This window comes from Gymnoscopelus microlampas (assembly GCF_963454915.1).
Source record: "Gymnoscopelus microlampas genome assembly, chromosome: 12".
Taxonomy (NCBI): domain Eukaryota; kingdom Metazoa; phylum Chordata; class Actinopteri; order Myctophiformes; family Myctophidae; genus Gymnoscopelus; species Gymnoscopelus microlampas.
Window position 1 is genome coordinate 7758775 of NC_139949.1, and position 21490 is coordinate 7780264.

At 42.2% G+C, this 21490-nt stretch overlaps 1 protein-coding gene across 3 annotated transcripts in view; it reads left to right on the forward strand.

Annotated features, from left to right (window-relative positions):
- LOC311057787 (cytoplasmic polyadenylation element-binding protein 4-like) overlaps nt 1-21195 on the forward strand; it is a 67267-nt gene extending 46072 nt beyond the window's left edge. For 2 of the 3 annotated variants that reach the window (XM_084074871.1, XM_084074873.1), the window contains 8 exons: nt 1899-1949; nt 4267-4290; nt 9963-10127; nt 13591-13680; nt 15629-15747; nt 16790-16904; nt 17935-18116; nt 19294-21195. In XM_084074871.1, the coding sequence (XP_083930997.1) occupies nt 1899-1949; nt 4267-4290; nt 9963-10127; nt 13591-13680; nt 15629-15747; nt 16790-16904; nt 17935-18116; nt 19294-19521 (974 nt within the window). In that variant the 3' untranslated portion in view covers nt 19522-21195. The remainder of the gene's footprint in view (nt 1-1898; nt 1950-4266; nt 4291-9962; nt 10128-13590; nt 13681-15628; nt 15748-16789; nt 16905-17934; nt 18117-19293) is intronic. The other variant, XM_084074872.1, reaches the window with a different exon arrangement.
- The last annotated feature ends 295 nt before the right edge of the window (nt 21196-21490 follow it).

Below are 21490 nucleotides of genomic sequence, written 5' to 3' on the forward strand. Positions count from 1 at the left end.
TGTGGGATGGGAGGGGGGAGGGGCCAGTAGAATTCCTAGTGACCCGGGACGGTCGGAATGCACCAATCACGGGGCGTGTCGCAGCCGCGGCCCGCACAATACAATGGATGCTCTATTTGAGCTCCATGCCACCATGATCCACCCCCCCCCTCAGCACCCAGCCACACCGCCTCGCTTAGACCAGCACCACTTTGAAGCTGGTTGGGGCATAGTAACTGTGTGTGTGTGTGTGTGTGTGTGTGTGTGTGTGTGTGTGTGTGTGTGTGAGAGAGAGTGGGGGAGCCGGTGTGAGCTAGCCATGACACATACTGTGGTTTAATGTAAAATTAATACGGTTTCGAGAGATGCCCAGATATGAGGAGAGAGAGAGGATGAGGGAGAGAGAGATGGACAGAGAAAGAGAGAGACGGAGACAGAGAGAGAGAGAGAGAGAGAGAGAGAGACAGACATACAGATAGAGAGAATGAGGGGGGGGGGGAGAGAGCCAGACAGAGAGAGATACAGAGAGAGAATAAGGGAGAGACAGACAGACAGACATTGAAAGTGGAGAGATAGAGACAGACGGAGAGACACAGAGGAAGATGGAGACAGACAGACAGAGAGGGAGAGAAAGAAAGAGAGAGAATGAGTGAGTGAGGGAGAGAGAGACAGACAGAGAAAAATAGGATATAGAGAGATTGTGTGTGTGCACGTGTGTGTGTGTGTGTGTGTGTGTGTGTGTGTGTGTGTGTGCACGCGTGTGCTGTAGGCTGTTAATGACCTGCCCATGACTCTGAATGCTTAATAACTCACTGTAATTAAGTCATTAAAATGAGTTCGTCAACATGAACACTAGCATCTGTCATTATTATATATACTGTCGATCTTTATAACACTGGCTCTCTGCCTCTATTCACACTGTTAACATTTTTTTGGTAAAGCTATGTTATTCTTTGCTTTAAGCCTCATGCGTAGACACACGACGGTATCGCGTGGAGACAAAAGCCCAGCTTGTACATCTGCTATTTTTCCATGTTCCCCCACAATGACACTAAAGGCCCGAAATAGGGACGCCTTTTTGAAAGTTGTCTAAAAGTAGGTCACTGTGACCCTAAAAACTGATTTGCTGTGTGTGTGTGTGTGTGTGTGTGTGTGTGTGTGTGTGTGTGTGTGTGTGTGTGTGTGTGTGTGTGTGTGTGTGTGTGTGTGTGTGTGTGGAGGCACGCGTTGTCCTGCAATATTTAGACAGGAAAGAGTGTAGAGACACATGGAGCTGGGGGCTGAATGGGGGAACGGCACGTACTGTAACACAGTTTTTCTGTCCGGAATCGAACCCGGGGCCGCCATGTGGCCGACGCATTTGCTGCCGGCACCGCCTTGACACTGTAAAAAATATAAGGCTAAATCCTATGTTAAAACTCATTCAGTGCCAAGCAAATAAATAAATAATTGCCAATAGTGCCAGCGATTTTTTTAATTTAATTTCAGTAAACACTGAAAACACGGTTTGGACGTCTTAGACGTCAATGGCACTCTGGGCGTTGGAAACATTGGACGTTTTAGACGTCAATGTCACCGAATGAGTTAAAATCATGTAATTATAGGCTAAATCCTATGTTAAAATCACTTTTTCACCCGTTTTTACCCTGCAACACAATCGAACAACGAAGTAGATAATAGTGCTGAAGTGGATAAGATGTATGATCAGAATATTGACCTCCTATCAAGAAAGAACTGTGGCAAGAACCAGTCTGATGATTTCTGTTGTCCCCTTCAGGGAAAAAAAAGCAGCACATCAATATTTAAACCAGGCCAGGTGTGTCTAGTTCAGCTGGACCTAGTTTAAACTACACATCTTTGCCATGTGCCATGTTGGATGTTTTGCTAAGAGTGTTGTGTGTGTGTCTGTGTGTGTGCAGGTCGACTGGGGTTCCCTCATCCTGGAGCTGACAACCCTCTGGCTCTGAACGGTACGTATGGTGACACTGTCTCTGTTACACACATACGGGGGCAATGGTTTACAAAATGAAACTGCTCTAAAAAACTGCTCATCTACACGCAAACATCAAGCTACCAGCTAACATTCAAGCTTCAAGCTAACATCAAGCTACAAGCTAACGTCAAGCTGCAAGCTAACATCAAGCTACAAGCTAGCAGGCTGATGTTTACAAGCTAACAGTGCGTCACATGGTGACATGGTTAAACTATGCGTTCAAAGCAAGACATACGACCATGTGTACGTGCATGCACAAGCATCTTTTCCCAGACTTTCATGTGTCACATGACATGACTGTGTGACATGATGTGCTGTCATGTGACACGGAGGCTTCTCTACCTGTCTGTCTGTCTCTGACCTGTCTGTCTTAATTCACTTGCCTCTCTTTCTCTCCTCCTCTTTCACGGTCTCTCTCACCCTCCGTCTGTCTGTCTCCCCCCTCTCTGTCTATCAGTCTCGCTCTCTGTCTCTCTCTCTGTCTCTCTCTGTCTGTCTGTCTGTTTGTCTGTCTGTCTCTCTCATTCGCTCTCTCCCACCCTCTCACTCTCCCCCACGCTCTGTCTGTCTGTCTGTCTTTCTCTGTCCGTCTCTCTCGGTCTGTGTCTGTCTGTCTGTCTGTCTGTCTGTCTGTCTGTCTGTCTGTCTGTCTGTCTGTCTGTCTTTCTCTGTCCGTCTCTCTCGGTCTGTCTCTGTCTGTCTGTCTGTCTGTCTGTCTTTCTCTGTCCGTCTCTCGGTCTGTCTCTGTCTGTCTGTCTGTCTGTCTATCTGTCTCTCTCTCATTCGCTCTCTCCCACCCTCTCACTCTCCCCCACGCTCTGTCTGTCTGTCTGTCTGTCTTTCTCTGTCCGTCTCTCTCGGTCTGTCTCTCTCTGTCTGTCTGTCTGTCTCTCTCATTCGCTGTCTGGCTCTCGCATTCTCTGTCTGTCTGTCTCTCTCTCTGCCAATCTGTTCTCTCCCACCTTGCTTTATTTTCATGAGCTTGCGCGTCTCTCTTCCAGTCTATTTGTCACTCTCTCGTGCGCACATCTTTTTATAGCCTCTCTGTTTCAACCCGTCTCTCTCTCTCACTCGCTTTCTCTCTGTCTCTCTCTCTCTCACACACACGCAGAGAGTGACAGAGACAGACGGGTGTTCGCGCTAACTCATAGCCTGATTTATACTTAGTCACGCATCGTCTCTCGTGTTCAAAAACAGCCGATCTACAAGCTCGCCGACGCGAGCTTGTAGATCGGCTGTTTCCGACCGCGCACGACTACGTATAAATCAGCCGATGTCTCCCTACAGCTGGTGTGTGACCCGCCCCAGAGCTTGTGTGTCCATCTGGCTGTGTGTGTGTGTGTGTGTGTGTGTGTGTGTGTGTGTGTGTGTGTGTGTGTGTGTGTGTGTGTGTGTGTGTGTTTGTATTACCGTACTTGTGAGGACATTTGGTCCATCAACATTCCCGGTCCTCACCAGGAAAAAAAGAGATCGATTAGGAAATTAGGAACATATTGAGATTAGGATTAGACATTTTGAAGTTGGGTTTAAGGGTTGGACAGGGTGTTAAACATGATTTAAATACATAGTTGCGTTCCAGTGTCATGCGCCGAAAAATTGCTTGTACATCTGCAATTTTTCGGCTTTAGGATTATCGTTAAAAATTGCTAAATGTATTAACAATAGCATTCATAAAATTGCTGGCCTAAAATCTTGATGTCCCCACAAGTGTAGTAATACCTAACGTGTGTGTGTGGGGGGGGGGGGGGGGGGGATTACTGCCACTCCATGTGTCACATCTGTGCACAGTGGTGCAGAGCTAGCGTAGCCACACACGCTATCATGCTGCGTTATCATTTATAGTGATGGCATGATGTGTGGCGTAAAATAGAATAGTTTGTTGCACTATTTTCAAATCTTGTTTCAAATAATAATAATAATAATAAAATCTCAGAGACCTGATGAAGACCCCTAGCGGTCGAAACGTTGTCAATATTATGTAATAAACGTTTCTACCTGGAGCTACAAGTGTGCGTACTTCCCTCTGGACTCGATTTAAAAATGTAATCTGCAACACAATATAATTCAATATGTAGTGGGGGGGTCCCTGCTTTATCTCTCTCTCAGCTAGGAGGTCCTTCGCCTGAAAAACGTTGAAGGCCCCTCCCTGCCTTTTATGGTTGAGCGGAGTCCCTCACGGCTCTATACTAGTGTATTCTCAGTTGTTCTGGTTGTTTTCAGGTGCTGGGGGTTCACCCTTGTTCCAATGGTTGTAATCATTCTCTGCTCTCATTGTGTCCTTACTCCACACGCAGCCAGGAATTATGGGCGTAGACGAGGTAAACACATTGTTTATTATTCTGGTACTTTCTGAGTACAAACGCACCGTGTGCTGCACCGTCCATGTTTTGGTGACAATGTCAAACCAAGTGTTTTACGCATGAGTTTTTTTGTTGGTGATGGGGTTAATCTAATAGGCTCTCTGCACAGCAGCCATAGTGTGAAGACATTCACAGGTGTTACCAATGATACTAATGAAGGCTCTGTTCCATTTAGTGTAGCACAGTGGTTCTCAAATGTTTCAATTTCCACGACCCCCGTAACTCTGAGATTGTACAAGTGGAACCACGGGTCCATTTGATTCCATTTGTACACTCTCAGAGTTACACACCCGTAAGGGGCCATTTGGAAACCCTTCAAACCATGAGGGTACCTGGACCCAAATGTTGGTCCCACTGGTGTAGCAGAGTTTCCAGTGAGTCGACATGCATAATATCAGCACCCTGACTCTGTTTGACCAGAATGGAACAGAGCCTTCATCAGTATCATTGGTAACACCTGAGAATGTCTTCACACTATGGCTGCTGTGCATAGAGCCTATTGTGGTGGTGTTTGCTGTTATTGTTGTTTTTTTAACCTACCATCAACCTGGTGTTCTTATATTCGGCATGTCATTATAGACGAAAGGTTTCTTAAAACATTTCAATAACGTTTCAAATTGGTTTGAAAATAGCCGATCTACAAGCTCACAATTACTGTGTCGCGACACGTAAGCATGTAGATCTGCTTTTTTTGGGGGGGGATCAGGTTGATAGGGTTCCTGTGGTTAAAGATGGTGTAAGTGATATTTTTTTGTTAAAAGGTTAAACCTCTATATTGTAATAGTAAGCATTGCTATAGAGTGTTTGTTCAGTAACAGGGGTCACCCCGTCTGTAGCTCTTTAATAAACGGACAATACATGTTCAGATATTGATTTCATACAATCAGAAGAGAGCACCCATTTAGCAGTTACAATTTTGTCTGTTTATTGTTTTTCCTTGTTCTGTTTTTCCCCCATCACTTCCAATTTCACGTATTTATCCTGTATGAGTTCTCTGCCCTGATTGGATAAAATTGGTATCCTGGCCTGACAATGTATTTGAAGACACAGGGAAAACCCCTCTCACTGAACAAACACCAACCGTTACTATCAGAATATAGAGCTATTTGACACTTATTTTAAATGAAGACATGTCACTTAACACCATCTTTAATACAATGCTAATGTGATGTTGTTGTTGAATGTTGTGGTGTGTTGCATCCATCCAGTGACGTGTCTGCATGGTTTATGTACAGGATCATCTCAAAAGCATTAGAAAATGTCATACACGACTATATACAATCAAGTTAAAAACAAACAAAACATGTTAGAATTATTTCACTTCATGTGCAATGAATCTAGAACAGTGGTTCTCAACCAGTGGTCCGGGGTCCCCAGCGAAATTGGTTAATATAGCATCACAATAATTTTAGCCACTTAGCTTTGGCTATTCAAAAATAGCAGATCTACAAGCTCGTAGCGCGGCACTCCTGCTATTTTTTGAAAATTCTTGAAAATGTCTGGATATCTTTGAATATATATATTTTTTTTTAAAGCTAACATTTTTAACTAAAGTCTTTGCTTCTGGGGGTCCGCAGCCAAATGCATATCAATTTAGGGGTCCCTGGCATGAAAAAGGTTGAAAACCACTGATCTAGAATATATGAAAGTGTCACTTTGCTAAATTATATTGCATTAAAAAAAAATGTTTTCCACAATATTCTAATTTCTTTACATGATCCTGTAAATGTCTGTTTGGGAAGCAGACGTACTCATGGGCTTGATTGATTAATTGATTGATTGATTGATTGATTGATTGATTGAATACTTAATCAGCAGTTTGCAAAAAGTACAGAGGTACAGTTATACAATAATGCTAAAAAGGATAACACAAAAATCCCTGAGGCCTTGTTTCCATTCTGGTCCTATGTATTCAAATAATCAAGACCTTTTTAAAGACATACACTACTATACAAGAAATCATCTGCATCTCAGGTCCTTGTTGTGCTCTATCCTAGCTCCTCTATCCTCTCTCCTACATGGGTTATAAGGAAATAATTAACGTAAATCTACAGCATATCTTTGCTGTCCGGCAGAAACCAGCTAACTCCATTTTTCCGCTTTTGCATTTTTTTCCCATAAATCAGTGCTATTGAACACCCTTTATGTCTGTGTGTTCATTAAAACAATATTGAACCAATGAAAACCAGCTAACTCCATTGGATCCTCAAACTTTCTGCTAAACCAGCTAACTCCACCAAAGGGGGTGGAGTTAGCTGGTTTTGATAGCTCTAGGCTCCACCCCCTTTTGACCTCCAACCTCATTGTGACTTTGGAGGTCCATTCAGCTGTTCTTATCAATGATGAACAAAACCTCCTAACTCAACTTTTTGTTTAGTTTTTGTCATTCCCTGAAAAATGAACATCTTGGAGCTTGGAGATTTGATGTCAGTACTCAAACTTGTATGCTCTTACTGTACTATGTATACATTATAATGTTACACATTTTTTAGCTGCACATTAACAATGATTAATGGAATTTATATGTATTCCTGGATCAGTGGTTCTCAAACCTTTTGATTTCAAGGCTCCCCATAACTCTGAGAGTGTACAAATGTACATTGGTACACTCTCAGAGTGACAGACCTGCAAGGGTCCATTTGGAGCCTCCTCAAGGAACCCAGATGGTCCCTGGACCACACTTTGAGAACCACTATCCTAGATTTGTTAAAATTACACAGCTGGTATGGGACCGGTACTCTGTATCGACCGGTACGCAAGTTATCGGTATCGGGAAGGAAAAAATGGTATCGGTACATCTCTAGATCAAATCAGATCTACAAGCTCTCGCATTGTGCAAGAGCAGAATAAAGGACCTGAAACACAGCACATGGTCGTTGCTTCACGTTCTGCTGTGGTGTCACTTCCTCCACCATGAAACTATACATTCCGTTGGCCACTTTAGTGTGACGTTTTGTTTCGGTGCTGCCAAGAAAGGCAGTATGGACACCCACCATGTGACAATTTACACAACACACAGCCAGCAAACAAACACACGCGAGCGAGCACACACTCCGCCACACAAAGCAGAATTCGTTTGTAGGGTCGCAGTGACCCACTTTTGGGCTTTTATGCCTTTAGTGACAGAATAGTAGGCTGAGAGAAATGGGGAGTGACATGCAGCGAAGACTCGAACCCGAGACGCGCTGTCAGGCTACGTTGGAGCCTAGGTGACCGGACCGGTACGCCAGCGATTTGGGCCCAGTGACCCACTTTAAAAAAAAGTGGTGTCCCTATTTTGGGCCTCAATGTACTGAATGTAGTCTTTATTTCAGAATCAAGGTCCGTATCACATATCAAATGACAAAATACACAACCAATATATAAGAAAAACAAAAAATGGAAAAACATAAAATCAGTCCAGCCTACAGTCAGCCCACATGATATGCTCACAGTCTGTAGAGGCTGTTCTAACGTCTCCAAATCATGGAAGATTTTCACAGGGTTGATTAACCCATTAAAACCCATTAGGATTTAAAAAAATCTTGAAAATGTGTGCAAATCTTTGAATATATCTATATTTTTAAAGCGAACGTTTCTAACTCAAATCTTTGCTTCTGGGGGTCCCTGGAAAGAAACATATTGAGAATTCAAGAATGCAATTTTCATTAACATTTTCGGGCATTTTTTTACTGTAAACCAAGGCCAAAAAATAGCAGACAAACAAGCCCACAGCGCGTCGTGCTGCGACGCGTTGTAAGCTTGCATATCTTGGCCAATGTTTGACCAGTTTTTGACCAGCTTGGTCCTCCCAAGTATAGTAACGCACACACACACACCACTGCAGACCAAGTACTGAGCAAGCATAAATAATAAATAATGCGTGTGTGTGTGTGTGTCTGTCTGTATGCGCGTCCTTCCTTCTGCAACAGCAGAATTGGGGAGAGTAAGGATTACTGTACTTGGCTCAGTGTGTGTGTGTGTGTGTGTGTGTGTGTGTGTGTGTGTGCGTGTGCGCGCTCGCAGCTCAGCAGCTCGTTACATTTTACTGGCATATAAAAGAAATGAATCCTCCGACAATGCTGCCAGAGCAGAACCCATATCAAACCAGTCAGACAGAAGTGCTCAGTTTGTGTCCAACCTCACACTGTTAGCCCATTGAGACCTGAAGCCGATTCTACATGTCTCCTAAATCTCAACAGTATTCTGAAAAAAACGTTTCTATATCAGTGGCTCTCAATCTTTTTCATGTCAATGCCCCCCAAAATTATATATATTTGCCCGCGGACCCCCATCAAATATTTTGTTCCAGGGACCCCCCAGAAGCAAAGATTTGAGGTAAAAATGTTCGCTTTAAAAATATATATATATATTCAAAGATTTGCACACATTTTCACGACTTTTCAAAAATAGCAGATCTGCAAGCTCGTAGCGCGGGCGCTATGAGCTTGTATATCTGCTATTTTTGAATAGCCCAAAGTGTAAAATAATGCTTTTTAGCTCAAATCTAAAAATGACACAGTTCCAGTTCTGAATGGGTTAGATCAGCACATAGTGGAGCTAAATCAACTCCAACCAATCGCATGTACCCATTCAAATCCGGGGCACGCATCTACGTCTAACGTCTTCTAAATGCTAACGGTTTTCTGAAAACCGTATGTTGCTATAATATCAGTGGTTCTCAAGGACCCCCAAAATTATATGTGTTTGGTCGCGGACCCCCCTTCTCAAAAGATGTTGTTTTGTTTTTTTTCAAAAATAGCAGATCTACAAGCTCATGTAGAGCTCGGTGCCACGCTATGAGCTTGCATATCTATTTTTGAATAGCCAAAGTATACAATTACATTACATTACATTACATTACATTACATTACATTACATTACATTACATTGTAATGTAATGTATAATGGCTATAGCTAAAATCTAAAATGACACGGATGCGTTTCCCGCATTGACTGACAGAATTAAAACATTGCACTGCGAGGCATTGTGAGCTTGCGGATCTGCTATTTTTGGCAAAGAGCTATAGGTGTAGAGGGAAAAAAGAGCAGAACAAGTAAAAAAAAAAAAAAGTTTAATCTGAAACACAATTTTCTACAATATAGTAGGTTGTCCCTGCTTCATCTCTCTCTCAGCTAGGGGGTCCTAGGCCTGAAGAACGTTGAAGACTCCTGTCTTAGACCAGTGGTTCTCAACCTTTTCAAGGCACGACCCCCCAAAATAATCATATTTGAACTGGGGACTCCCCAAAATAATCATATTTGAACTGGGGATCCCCAAAATAATCATATTTGAGTCAAGGCATTACATTTAGTTTGACCCGTTTGAATAAATGTTGTGAAAATAGCAGATCTACAAGCACACAACGCCTTGCAACTAACTGTCTTATAATATTTGACAATTTGGCCAATGTTTGACCAGTGTTTACAGTATAGTTTGATTACTTTTGATGCAGTAATGTTCCTTTTATTTTATTTCTGTCTTTTTCTTTTTTTTTGTCTTAAAAGTCCTTAAATTGTCACTCCACTGTCATCTGGGCACCCCTCCAAAATCATTTGGGGACCCCCCCCCCAAAAGCTGAAAATCCTGACAACTGTGAAACCCTTAAGTGAGCGTTGTTCCTCTTGTTGTGTTCTTGTTGTCTTTGCAGGCCACTCGTCTCTGTTCCCCATGGAGGACGGCTTTGCCGACGAGGAGCGTGGCGACCTGGGGGGTCTGGGGACCCCCCACTGCTTCCCCCACCAGAACGGAGAGCGCGTCGAGCGCTACTCACGCAAGGTGTTCGTCGGAGGCCTGCCCCCCGACATAGACGAAGGTACGGTAGAGAGAGAGGCTGATGAATGATTGAGTGTGTATACATATGTGCAGTGGTGGAATAAGTACGGTACTCTGATAGTTTTTACGAGTCAAAGTCCTGCAATAACCCATTAACTCTCTCAGTGCCACACAACGAGATATCCCGAGTTTTTGCTGAATGCCCTCAGTACCAGAACGAAAAATCCCGAGTTCAGAACCCAAGATAGCATTATCTGAAGATTTGCAGCTCCATCCACTCTTTGTTTAACTTATAACTGAAAAAGGCTGTATCTTGCTTCCTAAGCACTTTTTTTTTTACTTTGAAAAAAATAAAATTGCTGGCACAGTATGAAAATATTTTTTTATTTCATTGGCACTGAGTAGGGCATTCACCGAATAGTCGAATATTCGAATATTCGAATATCAAAGCCACTATTCGACGTTGTAAACCGACGTCGAATAATCGCTATTATTTGTATTATTATTATTTTCATTTTTTTGGATTGTTTTTTTTAGATTTTGTTGATTTTTCTTTTTTAGCAGGGGCTTCTCAACAGCAGACAAGCAGAGCTCTTGTGTTTGTAGTTCTCCTAATCCATTCATGGTTGATTGTTGTCAAATCATTTCATACTGTATGTGACTTTGTGCCGTCACTCAAAGTGTAGTGGTGCGCTGAAACAGCAGCGCGCATGCCAGAAAGATGCCTTGTAACGACCGGACCGAAGGATGGAACTGTGGTTGTTGTTGAACATATTGTAGATGGGATAGGCTTGGAAAATCATTTGACTTATTCCAAGTTAAATGAACTGAATTAATAAGTTCGCTACGTTTCTTTTCAACCAGAGCCGTGGTGTCGCAGAGCAGAGCAGCAGCAATGCATGTTATGCTAGGCTTCGTCGTAGGAGAGTGTTGTAGCGAAAATAGCAGATCTACAAGCTCACAACGCGTTCATCCGTGAGGCAATGTGCAGTTGTACATCTGCTATGCCTGGACCAGCTGATTTGGGTTTAGACCAATCAGAACGCACAGCTGGCTTTCATTAGTTAACCCTTTAATCGCTGATTGTTTTCAAGGCTTGCAATACGGCATTTTAATGATAAAGGCTCGTTTGTATTGGATGAAAAAATTATTATATATCACCGCCGAATAATCGAATATTCGACTACTTTTAGGTCGAATAATTCGAATGCTAAAAATCACTATTCGTGAATGCCCTAGCACTGAGAGAGTTAAGACCGGGAACGCATCTGTGTCATTTTTTTTATTTCTTTGGCTGTTCAAAAATGGCAGTTTTTTTTTTATTGTGGAAATGTGTGTAAATCTTTGAATGTACATACTGTATATTAGGGGCGGAAATTGGTAGGTACTTGACGATTCAATTCGATTCCGATTCCGAGGGCTACGATTCAATTAAATTGGGTTTATTGCGATTATTGCGATTCACGATTAATTTACTTCCATTATCTTATATTGATAATAGAAACTAATGGAAGAGATGTGTCACTGTCAGCTGGAAGGTTATATTTGCCAAAATCAACAATTGCAGAAAACCAACAAGAAAATAAACGTCCTTTTTTTGTAAAATAATACTGACTTATAACAAAGGCTTCTCAAACCAAAATGGCTGCTGCTCTGTGCAGTTAGCGATATGATGATGAAAAAAAATCTATTAATTGCTGAATCGATTATATTTTCCACCCCTAATATATATTTTTAAAGCAAACGTTTGTAACTCAAATCTTTGCTTCTGGGGATACTACAAATGTCTTCTAAAGCCTAATCGATTTTGTGAAAAAAATGTATGTTGCTATAATCAGTGGTTCAATTTGAGCAAAAAATATTTGCTTTAAAAAATATATATATTCAAAGATTTGCACACATTTTCACGATTTTTCAAAAATAGCAGATCTACAAGCTCAAGCTCTGCCATTCCATAGAGATTTATTTATATTTGTTATACAAGATCTACAAGCTGAACTTGTAGATCAAATAACCAATGTATATAGCTGATCTAAATAGCTAATTCAAGGTTAAATTGGTTAAACTGATTGTTTTGCTATATCAACACATTTTACAGTAGAGCCTAGCTCTGACAGACAAGAACTGGGCCTCCTCCTTACTTCCTTCACAGGTCTTACCAATATGATACTAATGAAGGCTCGGTTCCGTTTAGCGTAGCACAGTCAGGTTCTCAAACCTTTTTTTAATTTCCAGGACCCATAACTTTTACTTTACTCTTGGTGGAAGTGTTATTAATGAGAGCTGTGGTTCATTTAAGGTGCGTGCTGTTATGGCGGCGCTCATGTTTCAATGTCATCGCCTCACGTCCCACGCTGACATTGAGTGACATTTCCGGGATCATTGGGTTCACATAAAAAGCGGTGTGTTCTCAACGCGTTCGAAGGCATTTCTCTTTCAGGGTTTAATTAAAGATAATGGATTAATTGGCCGCCAGGCGTCCCTTGAAACCTCCCGACTATTAAATAAAGACCAAGGCGCGCATTATGTCTCACACATTTAAATGAGTGTGTGTAGGATTTTTCTCACATTATTCTTTGAGGTGACACATTGTGCATCTGGTAAAACTTAGATTTGTGCCTAGTAGTTCACCCAAAAAAAATAAACGTATTATTTACCAATTGCACACTCCGTGAAGCCTTGAATTCATGGATATTTTGAGGACTTGTCTGTTTGGATGGAGTCCAAAATGTGACATCATTGTGAAGAACATTGTTAAAAGAAAAGAGAGGAATAAAAGGGGGGGGTTCAAATAGTTCTAAAATAGCTCATAATTGTTAGCTTGTAGATCGGCTATGTTTGCAGTTTGTCGCACAAGTATAGGATTTCAAGTGGCTAACGTGTATGGAAAGTGTGTGTGTGTGTGTGTGTGTGTCAGCTTTTGTAAGATGTAAGGGGCTCCAAGGAAAGTAAAAATTGAAAAGTTTGGATGTGCTGCCTTTTAGGATTTTTTTCAATTACTACTTTTTGTATACTGGATTTTGGGTCTAGCACTCCACTGAGCAAACCCAATGTCGAAGTGCAACCTGTTTTTCTTATGTATGTACAGTTTGTATGTGTACATTTATGTTTGTATACCATCTTAATACAGTACAGTGCTGTGTGTGTGTGTGTGTGGGGGGGGGGGGTAAATAACGTTGTGCGTGCGTGTGAGCCATTCTCTCTCCACTGTATTGCACAGCAAAGCGCTAACCCCGTGTCTCCATTGAGACACGTAGCAGGGTTCTGCTCCGTAGGGAGACAGGACAGTAGTGGGGGGGGGGGGGGAGTGTGTCTCCAGAGATAAGGGGACACAAAGGGACAGCGGGACACTTGCAGCCGTCTCCAGGCACGGCGTTTGACGGTGGCTTTGTAGAACAACCCCTCCCCACGTCCCCCCTTTGGATGTGTTGTGGCAGTATTTCATGCTAAAACAGCTTGGCCGACTTCAGCAAATTCCCGCTCTTTTTTTTATTCCTCTCCAGATGAGATCACGGCCAGTTTCCGACGTTTCGGTCACCTGTTTGTGGACTGGCCTCACAAAGCCGAGAGCAAGTCCTACTTTCCTCCCAAAGGTGAGTCATCTTTCTTCTGGCAAACACGGTCTTAAACCGTGTCATTTTAGATTGTAGCGTTGGCTATTCAAAAATAGCAGATATACAAGCTCACGTCGTGCCGCGCTGCGAGCTTGTACATCTGCTGTTTTTGAAAGTGTTTGAAAAATGTTGTTTTTAAATTTTTTGACACAAATCTTCGCTTCTGGGGGCCCCTGGCACAAAACGTTTTCAGATAGATGGGGGGGTCTGCGGCCAAATACATATCATTTTGGGGATCCTTGGCACAAAAAAAGTTTGATTACTACTAGGGATGGGTATCGTTAGGATTCCTGGTTCCTGTTCCAGTTCTGCTTATCGGTTCCGGTTCCTAACGGTTCCATATTTCGGTTCCAAAATGGTAAAAATGTTTATTTAATGGGGAAAATTCCCCATTAAAAATTCTAGGCCGACACCAAATACCGAATATAGGAAATACTTGGCCGAAAACGGAATACCGAATGGCCGAAAATGATTCATTCATTCATATATATACCTTTTTTTTTAAAAACATTTGTACCATTGATGGGTACGGGGAGGAATGCAGCTGGGCTCAGGAGTGAAGCAGCAGCTCTAATACTCCTCCATTCGACGGTGTGTTACCGAGAGAGACGCACAGCTGATGTATAATTCCCCCTACAACGGTGTTTTACCGATCGGATTGTGCTGTTTGTGTATGACTTCTAAACGCCTTTGTTTGAACGGCTTTTAGCGCGTCTAAGAACCGATATGCAGAAACAAAATTAAATATTTTTTTTCCATTTCTTATTCGGTTGCTACTTGGAACCGAATTTCGGCACCCAACCCTAGTTACTACTGATTTAGAAGGCATTTGTAGAACCGGTCTCAGGTCTGCAGCAGCAGTGGGCAACTTTGATGGAGAGGCCACTATATTTCCGCACTCACTCCAGAGGGCCACATTGCATATACTGTCTCTCCGTATTTTAACTTTTTTCGCCATTCTATGTAGCAAAAATAGCCAATCTACAAGCTCAAAACGTGCCGCAGTGTGACGCGTTTTGAGCTTGTAGATTTGCTATTTTTGCAATTGGAATCCAGTTTTTCTTTGTGCTATTTTTTCATTGGAATCCTGAAAAGTAACATTTTTATGTAATTTCAAATGCATTTAGTTATACTTTTGTTAACTTTATGAAGTTAAATACAAATACATTGGACATAAAAAGACAATAGAATGTTAATACTAGTCATTAAGCTACTAATATAGTTATAGTTAATTAAAGCGGGTCATGTTTGCATGTTTGGAATTGTAACAGCTGAAATCAATAATATATCAGTAATCCAATATTAACCTGTGGGCCGCATTAAGTGAAGGTGGGGGCCGCATGTGGCCCCCGGGCTGCCAGTTGCCCATATATGTCTTAATGGCTTCATTTAAATCTATCCTTAGTGTATAAAGCATGTGGTTTGCTGCAGTCAGCAGAAGGAACATGCTGTTCATGTGTAGGGACAAGGCAGAACATCCAGTCACGTTGCTTTGACTTCTGACCTGTTCCACATGACTCCTGCTGTTAAATGTCAGTACTGCGTGATAAAACTTTGTGTCTTAGCCTCCCAAATTGATAAATATTTCCATGCTGTATTGATGTTGGTACCATAGGAGAGACAACAGGCAAACGTTGATCAAAATAACAATACTTTACTTTAGTAATGCAGATGTTTAACAATAATTTAACTCTTGAGAGCGTAAAATGAAACCTAATGGACCCGTAAGAGTTAAAGATCTATTCAGGGTCCATTTGGTTACCAACTCTCCATCATTTAGCGGGGGACCACCTGGAAACCCTCGGACCGCTGGTTGAGAACCACTGTTCTATGGAGTCTGTCTCATTTCTCTCCAAAAGCCGATTATAGATGAATTGTTAACATCCTTAGTGTAACCTATGTTGTTGTTGTTGTTGTTGTGTTGCAGGCTATGCCTTCCTGCTGTTTCAGGACGAGAGCTCCGTTCAGGCGCTGATAGACGCCTGCATCGAGGAGGATGGAAAACTATACCTGTGTGTGTCTAGTCCTACCATCAAAGACAAGCCGGTCAGTACCAACACGCGCGCGCACACACACACACACACACACACACACACTAGTGTTGATTTTGACAGCAATTTTTGATTTAGTTTTAGTTATAGTCTTTTGAATAAAATGTCATTTACTGTTAGTCATGTCTTAGTCATCTGAAAAGTTTTAGTTTTAGTCTAGTTTTAAATCCACAGTTGATTTTGTCGACAAAAATGTATTTTGGGGGGCCTTGATGGCTGATTTTACACTTTTGTTGTATGCTGAAAATAGCAGATCTACAAGCTCACAACGTGTCGCAGCGCGGCACCTTGTGAGCTTGTAGATCTGCTATTTTCAGAGCGCAACACCCGAGCGCAACCGAACATAAAATGACTTGTCCCTTAGTTCTACTGGATCTCTTCTCCACTAGTCCCTCACTAACATCTTAGTCTGGTTTTTATTTGTTGACGAAATTGTCAAAATATTTAGTCGTAGTTTTAGTCATCATAGCTTAGTTTTTATTTAGTTTTCGTCAGTGAAAAAAGGTAGTCGACGAACGTTTTTCGTCATAGTTTTAGTCGACGACACACACACACACACCACGCACAAGCATCATTTATGTCTTTGTCTTTGACTTGCTGTCTGTTTGTCCACACCGCATGGAGCAGCTCCAATTCAACTCTGACACACATCATACTGAAGCAAGAAGCCAAGGCAGGCTTTCTAGTTTTATTAATACTCACAGTCAGAATCAGTTTTATTTGTCACAACGCGGTCTTAACCCATTAAGACCTGGAACGCAGTGACCTGATTTTTTTTTTTAGATTATTTTCAAAAAACTCAGGTCTTAATGGGTTAAAGGGCCATTCACACCAACCACGATAAATATGTTGTTTAGAAATGTCGTTCTGACTCAAACGGACGGCAGCGTCTTTCAGCGCAATTTTATGAACGATAGAAACACTAACAGAGAATCTTGTAGATCGGTTATTTCAGGAAAGCGATGTGACTGTTGGTTGGTTCTGACGTACGTGTGTGTGTGTGTGTGTGTGTGTGTGTGTGTGTGTGTGCAAAACAGGTCCAGATCCGCCCTTGGAACCTGAACGACAGTGACTTTGTGATGGACGGCTCTCAGCCCCTGGACCCCAGGAAGACCATCTTTGTCGGGGGCGTCCCGCGTCCGCTCCGCGCAGGTACCCCCCCCCCCCCCCCCGGCACACACACACACCTTAACCGGAACTAGGGATAGGGCATAGCAGTGGTGTCCATTTTGTGGTGCCACAGATAGAATTTTTATATATTGTGTCAAAACACATCAAATGTGGTTCACCAGGAGGCTGCGTGGCTTTGGTTCCAAGCTTGAAATATATAAATATTTTCGGAAATCTCTATAGGGAAAAAATGGGCTTTCTATGTGTGGCACCACAATGCCCACCACTGCTATGCCCTATAACCGAAACCTGGTGTCCTTTTTCTGCGGCGAACATTTGGACGAAAATAGCTGATCTACAAGCTCACAACAGGACACTTTGTGAGCCTGTACTGTAGATCGGCTAGTGTTGCTACTTTTGAGCGATACTGTTGCTTGAAGAAGCAGGGCATTCATTTCACGGCAAAAGTTGAACTATGGAGTTATGACGTTTCTGCCAGATTGTCCTGATACAATTTGCAATTTACAATCTAGGCATTTAGCAGACTCTCTTAATCCAGAGTGAATTTAGAAACAATTAGACAATTAGAAAAAACATTCAGGTTGGAGGTTTAGGATGAGACATTTAGAGGTTAGATTTAGGGGTTGGAAATATAGAGTTTTAAACATGGTTTATACTTAGTTACACGCCAGTGTCACGCACCGAAAAAAAAAAGCCGATCTACAAGCTCCACAAATTAGGCGTATACGGTTGAAATGCCCTAAAATAAATAGTGAAAATGTCTTTCATAAAATTGCTGTCTTAACCCCTTTAGACCGGTAACGCATCTGTGTCATTTTAAGATTTATTTGGCTATTCAAAAATAGCAGATATACAAGCTCATAGCACCGAGTGCCGCGATTTGAGCTTCTAGATCTGCTATTTTTTGAGAAATGTTTCAGGAACCCCCAGAAGCAAAGATTTTAGTTAAAAATGTTGTTTCAAAAAAACATGTGTATTCAACGATTTGCACAAATGTTCACGATTTTTCAAAAATGTCCTTGTGTGTGTGTGTGTGTGTGTTGCTCTGCAGTGGAGCTGGCCATGATCATGGACCGCCTCTACGGGGGCGTGTGCTACGCGGGCATCGACACGGACCCGGAGCTGAAGTACCCCAAGGGGGCGGGGCGCGTGGCCTTCTCTAATCAGCAGAGCTACATTGCCGCTATCAGCGCTCGCTTTGTGCAGCTGCAGCACGGGGAGATCGATAAACGGGTGAGCGAGGCCTGTCTCTCTCTCTCTCTCTCACTCTCACACACACACAAACACAAAATAGAAACAATACATATAGTAAGAAAACAAGTTATTGTGCAAGAAAAAGCCAACAGGCTTATTTGGAATCCTTTCCTTACTGGAAGAGGTCATTAAATAGCATACATTGATGCTGATCCACTGACACTTTAAAAAAGTGTTTTCTTAACTCACTGAGTTCCATAATTATTTCTGTCTATTTCTGGCCAGTGCGATTTTTTTGTTTTGTTTTGTTTTTTCAAAGTAAAAAAAAGTGCTTAGAAAGCGAGATACAGCCTTTTTCAGTTATAAGTTAAACAAGGAGTGGATGGAGCTGCAAATCTTCAGATAATGATATCTTGGGTTCTGAACATTTTTTTCACAAAAAAAAAAGAAAATATATATATATATATTTTTTTATTTTTTTTTCAAAAACACGTCAAACACGTCATTGGCACGTTGCGCCATAGCGTTGAAACACATCAATGGCACTCAATGAGTTAATTATGCTTGGGCCATTTTTTTTTGTCTTTGTCCTGTTTTTTACCGAGTTTTAATTTGACCCTTTAGTTTAGCCTAGTTGGGTGGGTCCAATTGTTTGGTCTTAAAAAAAGCAAAATTTCATTTTTATAAAATGGCATATGTACAAGCTTGCACGTGCTGGGCAGTGAGCTTGTAGATTTTTTGAATAGCCAACATTATAAATGGATAAAGTGGTTCAATTGATTGCGATGTTACGTTAACTACTTTTACTGGGGACCCCCTGGACCCCCCCCCCAAGGACCCCAGCTTGAGAACCACTGGTCTATACCACTCCTTTGTCATTTGACAGACAGACAGACAGACAGACAGACAGACAGACAGACAGACAGACGACCGACCGACCGACCGACCGACCATTCGAAAATAGCAGATCTACAAGCTCGTAGCGACAAGCAACCGGTTTTAAATCGACAGCAGATCTACGAGCTCTTAGCTCAAGCTCATGAGCGTGTATATCTGCCATTTTTGAACAGCCCAAAGAAATCTTAAAATGACACACGGATGTGTTCCCGATCTTAATGGGTTAAAAGGATAGTTCACCCCAAAAAAGTACTTGTTCCACCATTGCTCACTTCTTCCACCATTGCTCACTTCCCGTCCCCTCTCGTCCCCCTCTCAGGTGGAAGTAAAGCCATACGTCCTGGACGACCAGCTGTGCGACGAGTGCCAGGGAACGCGCTGCGGCGGCAAGTTTGCGCCCTTCTTCTGCGCCAACGTCACGTGCCTGCAGTACTACTGCGAGTACTGCTGGGCCGCCATCCACTCCCGCGCCGGCCGCGAGTTCCACAAGCCCCTGGTGAAGGAGGGCGGCGACCGCCCGCGCCACATCTCCTTCCGCTGGAACTGAGCGCCGGCCGCGGACGACGGAGAGAGAGAGGGAGAGACCGTGAGAAAGACGGCGGGGTTTATAGGAGAGGAGGTTGAAACGGAGCGGGAGGTAGCGTTAGGAGGAGTCGCAAATCATTGTACAAATAAATGCACTTTTCTGTTGCTGGTTCCTTTTTTTTTCCTTTTTTCTTTTTTTTTACCTCTAATAGGCTCTATGCACGGCAGCCATATTGGAAAGACATTGGGCCTCTTCTTACTAACTTCACAGGTGTTGCCAATGATACTAATGAAGGCTCTGCTCCATTCTGGCCAGGGTGCTGATATCGTGCATGTTGGCTCACTAGAAACACTCCATTTTGGTTCCCAAATGGCCCCTTATGGTGGGTGTGTAACTCTGAGAGTGTACAAATGTAACCAAATGGTCCATTTGGTTCCATTTGTACACTCTCAGAGTTATGGGGGTAAATAAATAAGACAACCACTATGCCACACTAAATGGCACAGAGCCTTAATTAGTATTATTGGTAACACCTGTAAAGGAAGTAAGGAAGGGGCCCAATTCATTCCCAATATGGGTGCTGTGCATAGAGCCTATTTCATCAGAATCCATATGTTTTATTTTTTCCTCTCTCTTTCTCTGTTCTTTTTTTTCTTTTTTAAGTTAATATAAATCTATATAGATATATCTATATTTTGAAAATAGAAGAGAAGAAACTGGAATTATATCCCCCAAAAAATGTCCAGCAAGAAATGGAAGAAAAACGTGTAATATAATTTTAATTTATGCATTTGATTTGTTCTTATATTTTTTTATTGGTGCAGAAGAAAAAAGATTCTATAGGAAAAGACTGGGTTGTGAAATGCTACCCTGCTATTCAATTGGAGCTTGATTGGCCGTTGAATTAAAAGCAGTTTATGATTTTTTGATACAAGAGGACCCAGAATGAGAAATATTCAGTTGGCATATGATTGACAATTTATATTTTTATCTGAAATTGTGTTTTTGTTTTCCTTTCGTTACGATGCTCCAGAGAGAGTCCTATTTAAATGAGTGATTTGACGTTTATCTTATTTTTTTCAAAGAGGTATGATTTAATTTTTCCTTCTGAGAAAAGAAGCTCCATGAAAATATATATGAATTTGAAAAGTTGTTGCTAAAGAAGAGTGCACTTATTTATGATCTACACAGTGCAGAACAAGTGGGTGACACCCTTAAGGGTGATTTTATACTTACTCGTGCGCCGACGTTGCCCACCGAAACTAGCCGATCTACAAGATCACGACGTGTCACAGCACGACGCATTGTGAGCTTGTAGAGCGGCTATTTTCAAGCGCAAGACCGGCACATAACGGAAGTATAAAACAGGCATTTGTAGTTAACCAAAGCTTATTTTGATTTTGATTTGAAGAATAGAGGGCAAAACAGCAGAGGCAAGAGGGGTGCTTCTTTCCTCCCAAAAAAAAAAAAACATGCAACGAAAATGTTTCAACATCGTTTTGTTTAGTATCTTTGTTTTGTTTCCCCTGAGACCATGCTAATATTTTGATGTTACTTGACAAGATCGATTTTCAGCAACAACGTGTTTGGGTTTTTGATCTCCCATCTTGACATGCAAAAACTAATACCTCAAGCTCAGCTGCTAAAAAAAAAATGTGCCGATCCTAATTTTAAGAAACGAAAGAGAAGACGGGGGGGGGGGGGGGGGGGGGGAGGTAAAAAAAAGAAAAACTCTCCGCGCGCCACTCTTGATCTCCTTCCCACAATCAAAGGGAAGTGACGCAAAGCGGGCGGCGCGTGACGTCGTGTGACGTCACCCGGCACAGTTTTTTTTTGTTTTGTACTCACTGCTTTGTCTCTTCCTTATTTTTGTAATCGAAGGTCGTGCGAGGGACACAGCCCAGCACCACGCAGTACACACAACATTGGGGGGGGGGGGTGAAGTGCAGGGGTGATCGCCGCTATATAGCTGCGGATTAGCGCCGTTATA